The 12,455-nt window shown below is 35.8% G+C and overlaps 1 protein-coding gene across 6 annotated transcripts in view; it reads right to left on the bottom strand.

Annotated features, from left to right (window-relative positions):
• Positions 1–12,455, bottom strand: part of MYO1B (myosin IB) — a 171,819-nt gene that overhangs the window by 36,700 nt on the left and 122,664 nt on the right. For all 6 annotated transcript variants that reach the window (XM_019740730.2, XM_019740732.2, XM_019740734.2 and 3 more), the window contains exons 14-17: positions 7,230–7,334; positions 5,092–5,154; positions 1,623–1,823; positions 38–264 (exon numbers count right to left, since the gene is read on the bottom strand). In XM_019740730.2, coding sequence (XP_019596289.2) covers positions 38–264; positions 1,623–1,823; positions 5,092–5,154; positions 7,230–7,334 — 596 coding nt within the window. The remainder of the gene's footprint in view (positions 1–37; positions 265–1,622; positions 1,824–5,091; positions 5,155–7,229; positions 7,335–12,455) is intronic.

The following is a 12,455-nucleotide window of genomic DNA, read 5'->3' as shown; positions in this document are numbered from 1 at the left end:
CACATTCGAAGAGTCAAAATTTTTGTGCCAGAAATACCTAATGTAGTTTGGATTCTTGGTCTGCAGGTTTTTCATCAGAGTGGCCACAGACGCCTTGAACTGTGAGCCGGCTGTAGGAGGCCTTTTCAGGTTGATCTTGGCAGGGTTCCCTTCGGGGAACAAAGACTTGATAAGGGTGTGGCCGGCTTTCCACATGGCTTGGGACAGGTCTCGATAGAGAAGGTCATTGTTTTTGTCAACAAATCCTTCCACCTGGTACAGCACCTATGAGCAACACACGAGACTCAGTGACTGACATACTGCAAGCTAGAACATCAAACGGCTATTAAAAACATTCCAGGATATCTATATTGCAGCCTCTTCGTTTTCCATCAAATCCCCAACACATTAGTCACACTATAATACTAAATTAGCCTCCAAGTTTAAATTCCATCTGTGTAACTCACAGAAGAGTTCAAAATAAATTCTATTACCCTTCAGGATCAGCAAGAATAACCTCCAAAAATGTTAGCATAACATTTTCAAAGGATTTTCTGTTTTTTTGGTGTTTGAGCAAATTTTTGAGGTTTTACTTTTTAGTTCATATATGCCAGTTCTAGTCTGTTTAAAAGTAGACAGGGGGAAATAAAGGAAAGATTAACACTGAATTTTCAAAGACATCCCAAGCTAGCAGCAAAATTAACCAGAAAAGTATGTTTTAATAATATAGGCTAATGAAAAAAATAATGAAATATAAAGTTCCAAAATTGTGAAATTAAAGGTAATTTAGAGACTATATACTTATTTTTTTACTAAATGTAAATACACAGTTGAGAATTTTTTCCCTTTTAAGTTTGCAACCTTATGTATAAGAAAAGAGGTATTAGCTCCAATCCATAATCTTTTAGGATTCTAAAAATTAATCAATTGTCAAAATTGTTTTTAACATTGTCTTTATATATTAAGTAACATAAAGTTAATTCTCCCAAACATTTAGCAAACGAATAAGTGCTTTTACAAAAAAAGTAGATATTTTCCCCAGTCACTTCAAAATCTCAATCTAAGAATTTACTATTTTTGCTTAAATGGTCTGTGCTTTTAAAACTGTATTGTAAGTCTTTAGTAACTCAAAATTTTTATTGGCAAATCCCCTTTATTAGTGTTGACAGATCTTTTTTATAGGATAGCTTAGAGATTGAAAATAGTAAAATCAATTTTAAAAAATACATTCAAACTCTTTTATCAAGTTCACTGGCTTTCCTTTCAGCTATGAGTATTAATAAGATTTTGCTTAACATGGTCCAGACTCTATTTCTATTGAATCTTAACTGATTCTACTATTTAAAAAAACTTTTTTTTTTTTCTTTTTTTCAGTTACAGTTGACATTCAATGTATTAGTTTCAGGTATAACACATAGTGATTAGACATTTATATAACTTATGAAGTGATCCTCCCATAAGTCTAGCATCCACCAATACATAGTTATTACAGTATTATTGACTATATTCCCTTGAGTCTACGATTTTTAGCAGCTCAGTTTATCCTCACAAGTTGGCAGTGGTCAGAATGCCATCTCTGAGGCACAGTTTCCTAGAAGGCATAACCCTGCAGGACCAAATGGGTGCTCACAACTCCCTCATACCTTGCCAGCATAATGCTGAATTCTGAAACAGCTGTGAGGCAGGGACGTGTCATTGAGGAACCGAGAGCACTTGCTCATCCTGCTCTCAAAGTGCTGGTGGGTGGCACAGACTTGGTTCAGCTTTTCTAAGAAGGTCTCATCGGTAACTGTGCCAGGCCTCAAGCACTCTTCATCCAGCATGGCCAGGATTCCATTCGTGTTCTAGGAGAACGGTAATAAAAAGGTTTCCTTCCTTCCTCACTGTATTGTTTTAATAGTTATTCCTAATTACAGCATCAAACACAATCGACTTAGTCACAAGAAAATTCCATTCAGTTACAACAAAAAGCTGAGAATCAAAACAAATAACAAAAAGCCACAGAAGTCAGCTCTTTTCTAAAGTGTCCCAGGTGTGCGTGTGTGGGAAGCGGGACCACTGTACTGATCTCTCCCACACCCTGGTCTGCTCCCCCGACAGAATAGGACTTAGGAGTCACCTCAGCCACCTTAGCTGGTTACTTGCTGAAACTCATATTGTTAAAAAAAAAAAAGGGCAAGTTAGACCTCAAAGATTCAAAACCAAATCTTAAAATCAGAAACTAATGAGACAATATAGTCTATACCATGTGGTCATAAATTACAAAGCACGGTTTTCCAAGGCCATTATTCGGTTCATAGCTTGAGAAGGAAATTGGTTTCAGATGTTCTTGTGTTCAAAATAAAGCTTACTTTCTAAGAAAAAAAAATGTGATTTGGGATGCTACTTTTAACGACCAATACAATCAAGCTGTGTCTCAAAAGTATCTGTTTAGAATAAAATTCCTCCATATAAAATTTGGAAATGAATGTTAAACATGAGTGACAATTTGTTTGCTATTCAGACCCTGTGATCATATTTATCCCACGAATAGTCAGGCCCATTAAACTGAATCAAAATTAAAGAATCTTCTCCTTTTCTAAATAAAGACTGCTGTTCCTTCAATTGCCCTTATGGGCCCACGTGTCTCCATTCCAAAGAGAACAATCTACTGCACTGACCATCAACCCCACCCACTTCCACCAGGGCAAAGTCCTCTCCCCTTCTCTGCACAAGGCCATAACATCCTCTGACCAGAATTTATTCATTCCACACAAAACCAAGGGGAAGTGTGGACTCTCAGGAATCAAATGTGTTCATAACAGCTCCAGAATAAACATTATTGTTAGGTGATACTGGAAGGAAACATTTCCTTTAAGTACTCAAGCTCTTACGTGAACATAAGTTTCTTACATCTATATGCAAGGGGATTTTTGGCTGAGATAATCTAGTTAAATTAAGGGTATGACCACTGTTCTTTGTTTCCCTTCTTAAAGGGAAATAATTAAGTGTAACGTTATATTTATGAAGGAAAAAATGCTAGTCGTAACTTCTAAAAGTTAAATTTCCCCCAGGATATTCCCTGGGTCACGATATTTACCAGAAAAAAAAATTCTCAGAAAAATCTACTGATTTTCTGGATTTTACACTGGAGTTTTGAGTTAAGTAGAATATTAGTGTTCACATTCCAACACTGTTCAGATTTTTCAAAAACAAATTTACTTTTTAATTGAAAATAGTAATGCTTTAGAATATTGTTTTTAATGTTCAATTTAATCAAAAATACAGATTTCAAGAATTTCTTGAATACTGAGAGAAAAATATCTTATTTAACTGCATAATTTCCAAAAGGACATGTTAAAGATGAATAGAAAGTGATTTTTCTGGACATTTGGAGACTGTAACTGCATTCCTGAAACATAGCACTCACCTACCACTGACGGCTAAAGACTATAGGATCACAAAGTTTACTCATTGTTTCAAATTACTGTTAACAAGGCCAGGGTTGTCAATAATCCTAAAGCACATGAATCAGTTTTCCTGAAATCAATTCAAATACAGTAAACTACAGAATATGACATAGAAATCAATATCTTAGATTGAGAAAGCTTACTAAAAATTACACATTTTCACACTTTAAGTCTTTACACACACGTACACATATACTTGGGTCACCTGATAAATCTCATGGCCCATGGCCACCTGCAGTCACAGATGCAATGTCCCCACATTCGTTTTCTGAACCAGTGCTAGGTCTACACCTGAACCATTCTTGGGGTTCTACCTGAGGTTTTCCCTTTATCCTTATCTTAACTTGGCTAGCATGTTTTTAAAATTTTTTAATAAAAATCTGTCCAGCTTTACTGAGATATAACTGACATACAACCTTAAGTTTAAGGTGTACAATTTGTTGATCTGATGCACATATTACAAAATGATTACCAACGTGGCCATAGCAGTTAGCTAACATTTCTATCACTAATAAAACTACCATTTCTCTCTTGTGAGACCATTCGAGATCTCCTCTCTTAGCAACTTTCAATACAGTATTTTTAACTGTAGTCACCATGCTATATATTACATCACCAGAACTTAACCCTCTGATATAAAACTGGAAGTTTATAGCCTTTAACCCATGTTCCCTATTTCCCCATCCTCCCCAGACCCTGGCAACCACCAACCTACTGTTTCTATGAGTTTGGCTTTTTTCAGATTCCACATATTAGTACATCATATAGTATTTGTCTTTCTCTGTCTGGCTTGTCTCAACATAATGCCCTCAAGGTCTGTACATGTTGTTGTAAATGGCAGGATTTCCTTCTTTCTTACTACTGAATAATATTCGTATATTTATATCACATCTTCTTTAATCACTCATCTGTAGATGAAGACTTAGGTTGTTTCAATATCTTGGCTATTGTGCATAATGCTGCAATGAACGTGGGATTGCAGATATCTCTTCAGGATCCCAATTCCATTTCCTTTGGAGAAATACCCAGAGGTGGAATTGCTGGATCTTATGATTGTTCTATTTTTAATTTTTTGAGGACACTCCAGTGTTTTCCATAGCCGTTGCACCAATTGATGTTCCCAGCAACAATGCACCAGGGTTCCCTTTTGTCCATGCCTTTGACAAAAATTATCTTTTTGATAATAACCATTGATTGAACAGTATGTTAAGAGGTTGCTAGAGTTTTCAAAATGAAATGGATATTTTGATTTGGCAAAAATCTTTATGCCTGCTCTGAGCCTCTTCCGATCAGTGTTCACATTCCCAGGAGTTGTGGACGGACCTGGGCTCCCGACACAGAGGAAAGACGGGTGTATCTAAGCGCATGGCATGTAAACACCATGGCATGTGAGCATCATGAATGAGCTCTGTGATAGGGCAACGGGATGAGCATAGGGGAATCCAGGCTAAGTATCCAAATGTCCAGCTGTCTATGAACGTGTTCAAGAACTGTGTATGATCCCTTAGGCCTATAATAAAGCCTCCAGAACTCTGCAGTTTCCTAAAGAAAAGTGTTAAAATAGCGAGAACACTAAAGCTTCACATTGAAGGCAGTGAGATCATTCGTAAGTAGTGAATTATATTACTAAGAAATTCTTTAGAAAACTGTACCCAATACTCACATTTTCTATTAGGTCACAAATGATAGCATTATTGAAGTAGTCAATGTGAGTCCATTCTATGTCCTGAAAAACAAAACAGAACAAATCAAATTCCATATGATGATGACAAAATACAACCATCCATAAAATAGCCTTTGCCCATCTTACTACTGGATTTCACTTTCTCTGTCAATATTTCCTGTATAAACTCAGTGTTGCAAATGTCCTCTAATAGTTCCCAAAACTTTCTTAGGGCAGCAGTCCACCACTGACATGATCTGATTGAAACAAATGCCCTTGACCTCTTCTGAGACTGCCTCCCATTCCACTCTCCCATCTGTGGCTATTTCCCATGCACTTGATTGGCCCTGGGCCAAACATTTACTCAACAGGCCGTTTGGTCAATATTACTCTGTGTATATTTACAATGTTTATAAGGAAATAAGTCAGAACTTGATCCTAAGAATCTACGGCCTAGATTTTTCTGTTCTTAATTTGTAATCCCAAGGAAAAAATTAATTTTAGAGTCAATCCCATGTTGTAGGCCAGCTAACTATTTCATGTATAAAAACGGTTAACTATTTCACGTATACAAACAGTACAGTGCTAAGACAAAATACTTTCAACGAAAGGAAAGACACAAGAACCTATCCACTGGTTATAATGCTAGCTACAAAGGCAAATCTGTGAGGCCACCTGAAATCATTCTGTATCAGCTTATACTCTGCCCATAAGTGTAAACATTTATTTTTCTTCTAAGGGGAAAAAACTTAATTCCTACTGCAAGCTAGAGATCTTCTATATACTCTTAAAAGTGTTTTAGACAATCATACAAACTGTGTTAAGTTACAGACCAAAGTTTGGGCATTTTCTTTATGATAATAGGAAGATAATTGATCTGCCTTTTAGGATGTTTATGTTACCAAAAGGTGTCAGACAAGTATAAAACTTTCTGAAGTATAATGGTCATTCTAAAAGAAAAACAAAATATTTATGATTTAGCTTTCAAGTAAATGGGTTATTTTACTATGTCACTGGGGATAACAATCTCATTAGAAAAACCTACATTGAGAAACCAAAAAAAAGAGAGGATTCGGTGTTCTTAATGACTTAACGTGACACTATAAAAATGAAGAAAAATATGTAATATCACTACTAAAATATTAAGGCAAATAAAGTAAAGAAACAAAAATGAAAATAAATTTCCCTTTTTTGACACAAACAATTTTATACTTAGGAAAAGACTGGCTATTTAAAAAATGAAAGGGTGACCAACAAATATGCATTTTAAAATTAAGGATGAAAACGTTTGGTAAACATTACTTCTGATTATTTTTAAATTACATTAAGTGAGACTAGTAGATAGTACTAGTACAATACCCAGTATATAGTAAGCACTCAACAAATATTACCTATTTTTATTATAAATTTTTAGGAACTCAATGCTTTCCAAGATTGAACAAAGTCGAAAGATATTTTCAAATTTATATATAGCAATATTGACTTTTTTGGTGTATAGTTCTCCAAGTTGTGGCAAATGTATAGTGTCATGTAACTACCACCACAATCAGCCCCCAAATCCCCTCGTGCTACCCCTCTGCAGTTATATTCTTTCATGACCCCTATCCCCTGGCAACCATGGATCTCTGTCTTTATTGCTTTGCCTCTATTGCTTTGCATTTTCTAAAAGACAACATATAAATGCAATCATACAATATGTAGCCTTTTGAGTCTGACTTCTTTCATTTAGCGCAACACATTTGAGCTTCATTCATATAACTGTATATCTTTTTATTCTGCATAGTATGACTTGTATGGATGTACCACAGCTATTTGTCCATTCCTCTGAGACTATTGTCTTAACACATGATTATTTCACATCATTGCACTAGAATCCAGTAAGACTCGAGTTGGTCAAGGTCAACTGATATTTATTGAGCACCTACTGTGTGCCATGATTGTTCAAGGCACTAGCAGTACAGAAGCAAAGAAATCCCAGTTAGCTTAGATGTCATACCAAACAAATTCTTAAAAGACATAACATGGCTAAATTTAGAGAAATCCAATTTTAGGGTCATGTTTACATAGCCTTCTGAATCCAGAGTTTGTATTATGAGTAAAAAAGGAACATTTTTACAAAACGATATTTCAGTTATTACCTCCCGTATATACTCCTCCTGCTCCTCTTTGAGAGTAAGTTCAATGAAGATTTGTTGCAGCTTTTCATTACAATAATTAATAATGAACTGCTCAAAGCTGTTGTCCTGTATGGAGAAAAATGAAGATAGCCTTATAAACCATGTTATTAGCTCTCCCATAACAATGACACTCATCTAATATCTCAGTCCACGAGAAATGTCACACACTGTCTCTCAAATTTAACTGTGGCCCAGCACAAAGCTCCTGGGATAGAGGCTTGCACACTGCAGGCACTCACGAAATGATTCATGACATAAGTGAATGAATGAAGTATACACAAGTTATGCAGTATTTGAAGGATGAAGAATTTTAGTTGACAGAGAAGCAACCCACACATAGCAAAAAATACAAATAAATACATTTTCCCCTGGAGGTTCAGGGAAAAAAAGAACAGTGAAATTAATAATCTCTGCTACCCAAGTTCTCAATCTTCCATTCTCAGATATAACTTTGGAGCTCAAGAAAGTGTTCCTGACCTGACCTCTTATTCCCTCACCAAGGGTCAGTTCTTTCATTGTAACTCTCACACACCAACACTTTAAAAAAATAACCACACTAAATGTGTGTATATATGTGTGTACACATGTATTGGTTAGTTTCATACTTATCTGTCTAGCTAGACTGTGCATTTCTAAGGGAAGGGTGGACTATCCATCTCTTCTTCACCAATGTGAGCACAGCACATCAGACCAAGTGAGTACTCAATATGTCTTTGATGAGTGAATGAATGAATGACACGCCTACAAAATGGAGACTCAATCTCTCTCTTTTCAGAAGACTCACACATTTATTACTCTTATGATTCTCAGTAGTTTCTCCTTCATATTGGAACTCTGAAGATGCCTAAATCACTTCTGAACAATCCACGGGCTTAAAGTATTGCTGTACATACTGAGGGCATAAAATGCATGTCTGTTGAATGAAGAGACTTCACCAAGAACCACATCATCCAGGAAGAGGTAGAACTGCAAATAAAACTAGTTATTTTCATCTTTATCCCTCCTCTTTGCAGAAACAGAGAGGGAGAGAGAGAGAGAGATGGTGGCACTGGGAGCAAAAGATGGTGTGACCCTACCATTGATAAACCTGTCTCTTTTTCCACCAATGTGGCTAGTTCTGGACTAATACTGAATGAGCTATGAGGGTCCGCACATAACAGCGGAATGAAGCTCACCCCTCCCTGTGAATACACAGAACTACTGGCCTTCTAATCTCTCCATAAATTATGAAAGCAAAAAAGTCATAGTTTTGGGGTTTTTTTTAAAACTTCATCTTTCAAAATCAACTTTGGTTCTACCTAGGACAAATTGTTTAAATGATACTTACAATGCAGCATCGGAACACATTCTTTCCTGGAAGTCAGCTATGAAGTTCTAATCACCAGTGATGAACTAACTACTCATAGGAAAGTTTCACTCTAAACCATAAATGACACATATGCACTATCACTGACTGATCGTTTAACATTAAATGTATTCAAGGTTAAAGTTTTTCTTAATCCTGAAAGTTCTTACTAAAGGGAACATGTTTATGTTCAATACTTTCAACAAATAGAGTCTGGGACACAAAGAACATTCCTCAGTACTCATTTTCACATAAAAATTTTAAAAACCATGTGCTCCAATCCTTACAACTTAACAATTTTGATTACAAGTCTATCTGGTATAATAGATGCCTTACTATTATTATAATCAGCATAAGGCCATTTCATATGCGAGAAAGTCTGAGTTTCTTGGTTTGGTAAAATATATCCTTATGTAATGCTACTACCACAAATGAAAAACTTATAAATAAAACTAATATTTTAATGGTTCATATGAGCAGATCTTTGTGTTTTTTTAAGAAAACAACTTCATGAAGCAAATCCTTTCTGTTGTTTAATAAGTCTGTGCCCATGGAGGTATTTAAACAAAACTATGCTAAATCTTCAAATAACAACTATTGAGGAGAAGGAAGGAGAGAGCAACTAGTGTCCTTAGATACATTATGTGGCAATGAACAGTTTCGAGTACACTTCTAGAACAGGACTATGAAATACACACAAGCAGATTAGAAATCAGAGGCAAAGCTTCACGATTACAATACAACTTAAGGAGCAAGTTAGAGCTAAATTAAATTTCCCCTCAATTTTTAAAAATCCCTGTATGAATTCTGTATTTCATATCCACACAGTTAATCAACGGCCATTTACTGCAAAATTCACACAGCTGGAGAAGCAATTAACATAGGAGCATGCAACAGACCGTCACTGCAAACAGTTCATACTTACTGCATTCTGGTGCAAAAAGGGACAGATTACACAAAATGCAGTCAGTTCTTAATTTGCAATAAATTTCTAAAAGTAAACACTTATTGATAGTTATTTATTGGTGCAAATGACAGATTTTTACCATTCAGGCTATATTTCTGATTGGCATAACACTTTAGATCACCACACATGTCCAATCAATTCAAAAGACAGGACCACAATACCTACATATGGTATCTGAATTGTGGTTCTGCTAGGTGAGACCTCTTCAGGATAAAAACGGTTTGACTGAAATAATAATATACCATGTAACTTGCTTGAAGTCCTAAGGCTTGAGAATCTAAAGCTTCTAATTCTAAATTACCAGGAAAAATAAAATGTGTATGACACATCCACCCAAAGAGTCAGGGACAGAGGCATTTGGCAGGTCACAGAAAGAGTGAAGAGATTCAACAAAATTCAGAGCACCTCCCCTTTCCCACCAGTGACCCACCCCTGTGTTATACGTGCTGTGTCACCCCTTAAAACACAATCAAAGTGGTAAAAAAAAAAAAAAAGTGTCTGGAGATGGCTGAAGAACAAAAACTTGACTCTCTGACCTTTTCTTGCTGCTTAAAGAAGAAAAACAAAAACAGAATAGCACAATCATCAAGGCAGAAACCAGCTTACTTCCCCACAGAAATAGCTCCACATCTGTTGCAAACATACCTCACAGCCTCCAAAACATGTCATGAACCGCCAGAGCAATCATTATTGCTGAAAATGAAGGCAATCATATTTCTGGTGATCTAACTTTAAATTGTTGACATTGCCCAAATTTTTTGGGAAATGTGATTTCGTAAATCATTAAAAATAATTTGCAAAAAACTAAGGGACAACCTGTTAACAGTTCCCCTAGCTGCAACTTGCACAGCTCTTATGCATTTCTCCATTTATACAGGCATCAAGTATCACCAGGTTTTCCCTCTCCCCTTTATAAAATAGCTAAACTGAGTCTAGGAACAATCACATGAATATAAAGGCCCCAAAGCATTAGATATTTTGACACCTTTTTGGTTTATCAAGAACTGTAAGGGTGGTTGGCACTCCCTGAGTGGGGGTGGGGGGTGGGGGCCTTCTCTCCCACGTGTCAGTCTCATGAATCAAAATCTCCAAATGAGGAAGTAGGCAGGAGCTTGCTCCCATGAATGATTCACCTCCTCTTTCTCTAGTTTTTCACCCATGCTCCATGCATGGAATTTTTCTCTACTGTCTCACCCGTATTTATCCCTGAAGACTGAGGGATAAAACTAAAGCTTTTGGGAACATCTTCAAACAAGTAAATCCAGAATTTTCCATTACACAATCCCCTTGAATGAAGTTCAGAATCACTCCCATCCCCACTGGACTGCTCTAGAAAACACAGGTAAACAGCAAGGTCTCTGGGGTTCTGTATTGTTTTACACTGCATTTATGACTGGGTAGTAAGCATTTACTATATTTAGAAATATATAACATACCAAAATTTCTAACTCTAGGGCTTCTTTCAAGAATTCTGGAGTGTGAGCCCACCTTTTCAACATCAAAAAGCAAAAACAAAAAAAAACCCAAAAAATCATACTCCCAGTAGAGTTTATAACTAAGTTTATACTCCTAAGTGTCCATCATAAACTTTCCACTTACAATGATTTTGAAAGATGGATCAAATAATACTGGCCTGTAACTACATTTGTATATTCTCACTTATAGAGGAGACTTATGCTATCTTATACTCTCTTTAAGACGGATATTTAAATCTTGCACTCTTTAAAAGCAATAAATATTGAAAGGAAGATGTAAAATAAAGGAGACAGCTTTATCATGTCTGTCATTGGCATGGTGGGATTGGGAGGATCTTGCAGGTGAATATTCTGGGTAGGAAATAGGAGGGCAGTTCAAACACAAACACCATGACTTACTCAAGCAAAAAGTACTGTTGATTAGACATTTAATTGATATTTCTTACAGTTCAACACTTTCATCTGAGGCCAAATTTTGGATATATCAAGTTCGGCAGGGAGTTCGGTATATTACATACAATGAAATTGCTTGTGTAATGTATGAAACAGTACATTTATAAGTTCTAGGACTTTGAGTATAATATCACTGTTTTAGAGGAGTTGGACTATTTTACTGCTTAAAAAGAGCTATTGGTCCTAGAAAAGATTTACTTGGGGCAGTTCCCAATAATAATAAATGTTCCTATTAAAAAAAAAAAAAAAAAAGATGTACTTAACAATTCGTTTTTAAAAATCACAATGTCAAGCAATGGGCCTGAAATCAAGAACTGCTTTGTTTAGAAAATACTTTTAAAAACTCCCAAAATAAGAGTAAAATATTTAACATTAAATATTGTCCTTTTTAGACATTTACGAAATTGAATGGCTGCCTCAAGTTTTAGAAAATTTCCTTTTAAATATAGTAGAACATTTTTCTTCTAGGTACATACTCAAATATGGTAAATTTAAAGAAAAACAGCATTACAATGTTCTTCTTAAATATTTTTAAATAGACTTTGATTTAAAATGTTAAAGGAAGAACAATGATGGAAACTGGAACAGAAGGTGTTTCTGTAACCAGAATCCATTTTCTTTTAAAAACAGTTTAGAAAAGAAATCCTCTCATCATGAGACGGACTTACCAGGCTACACTGACTCTTGCCCAACTCTTAGATTCTTTTATTTGAAACAGTCATTGCATCTAGCCTGTCATATCCTTCTATACATGGGACACTGCCAATGAGGTTCCTAAGAGCAAAATAAGGAATGCCTGGTTGAAAATAACTAGCACTTTGTCTGTATGACACTAGCTCAATTGTACGAAAAGTGAAATACGTATCCATTGCAGACCTGTTTTGGTCTACAGGAAACTAATAATTTCCCCATTAAACTACCTGCCCATTTTAATGCCTGTCAATCAG

This window comes from Rhinolophus sinicus, linkage group LG01 (assembly GCF_036562045.2).
Source record: "Rhinolophus sinicus isolate RSC01 linkage group LG01, ASM3656204v1, whole genome shotgun sequence".
NCBI lineage: Eukaryota > Metazoa > Chordata > Mammalia > Chiroptera > Rhinolophidae > Rhinolophus > Rhinolophus sinicus.
This window is presented reverse-complemented; position numbering and strand designations above follow the sequence as displayed.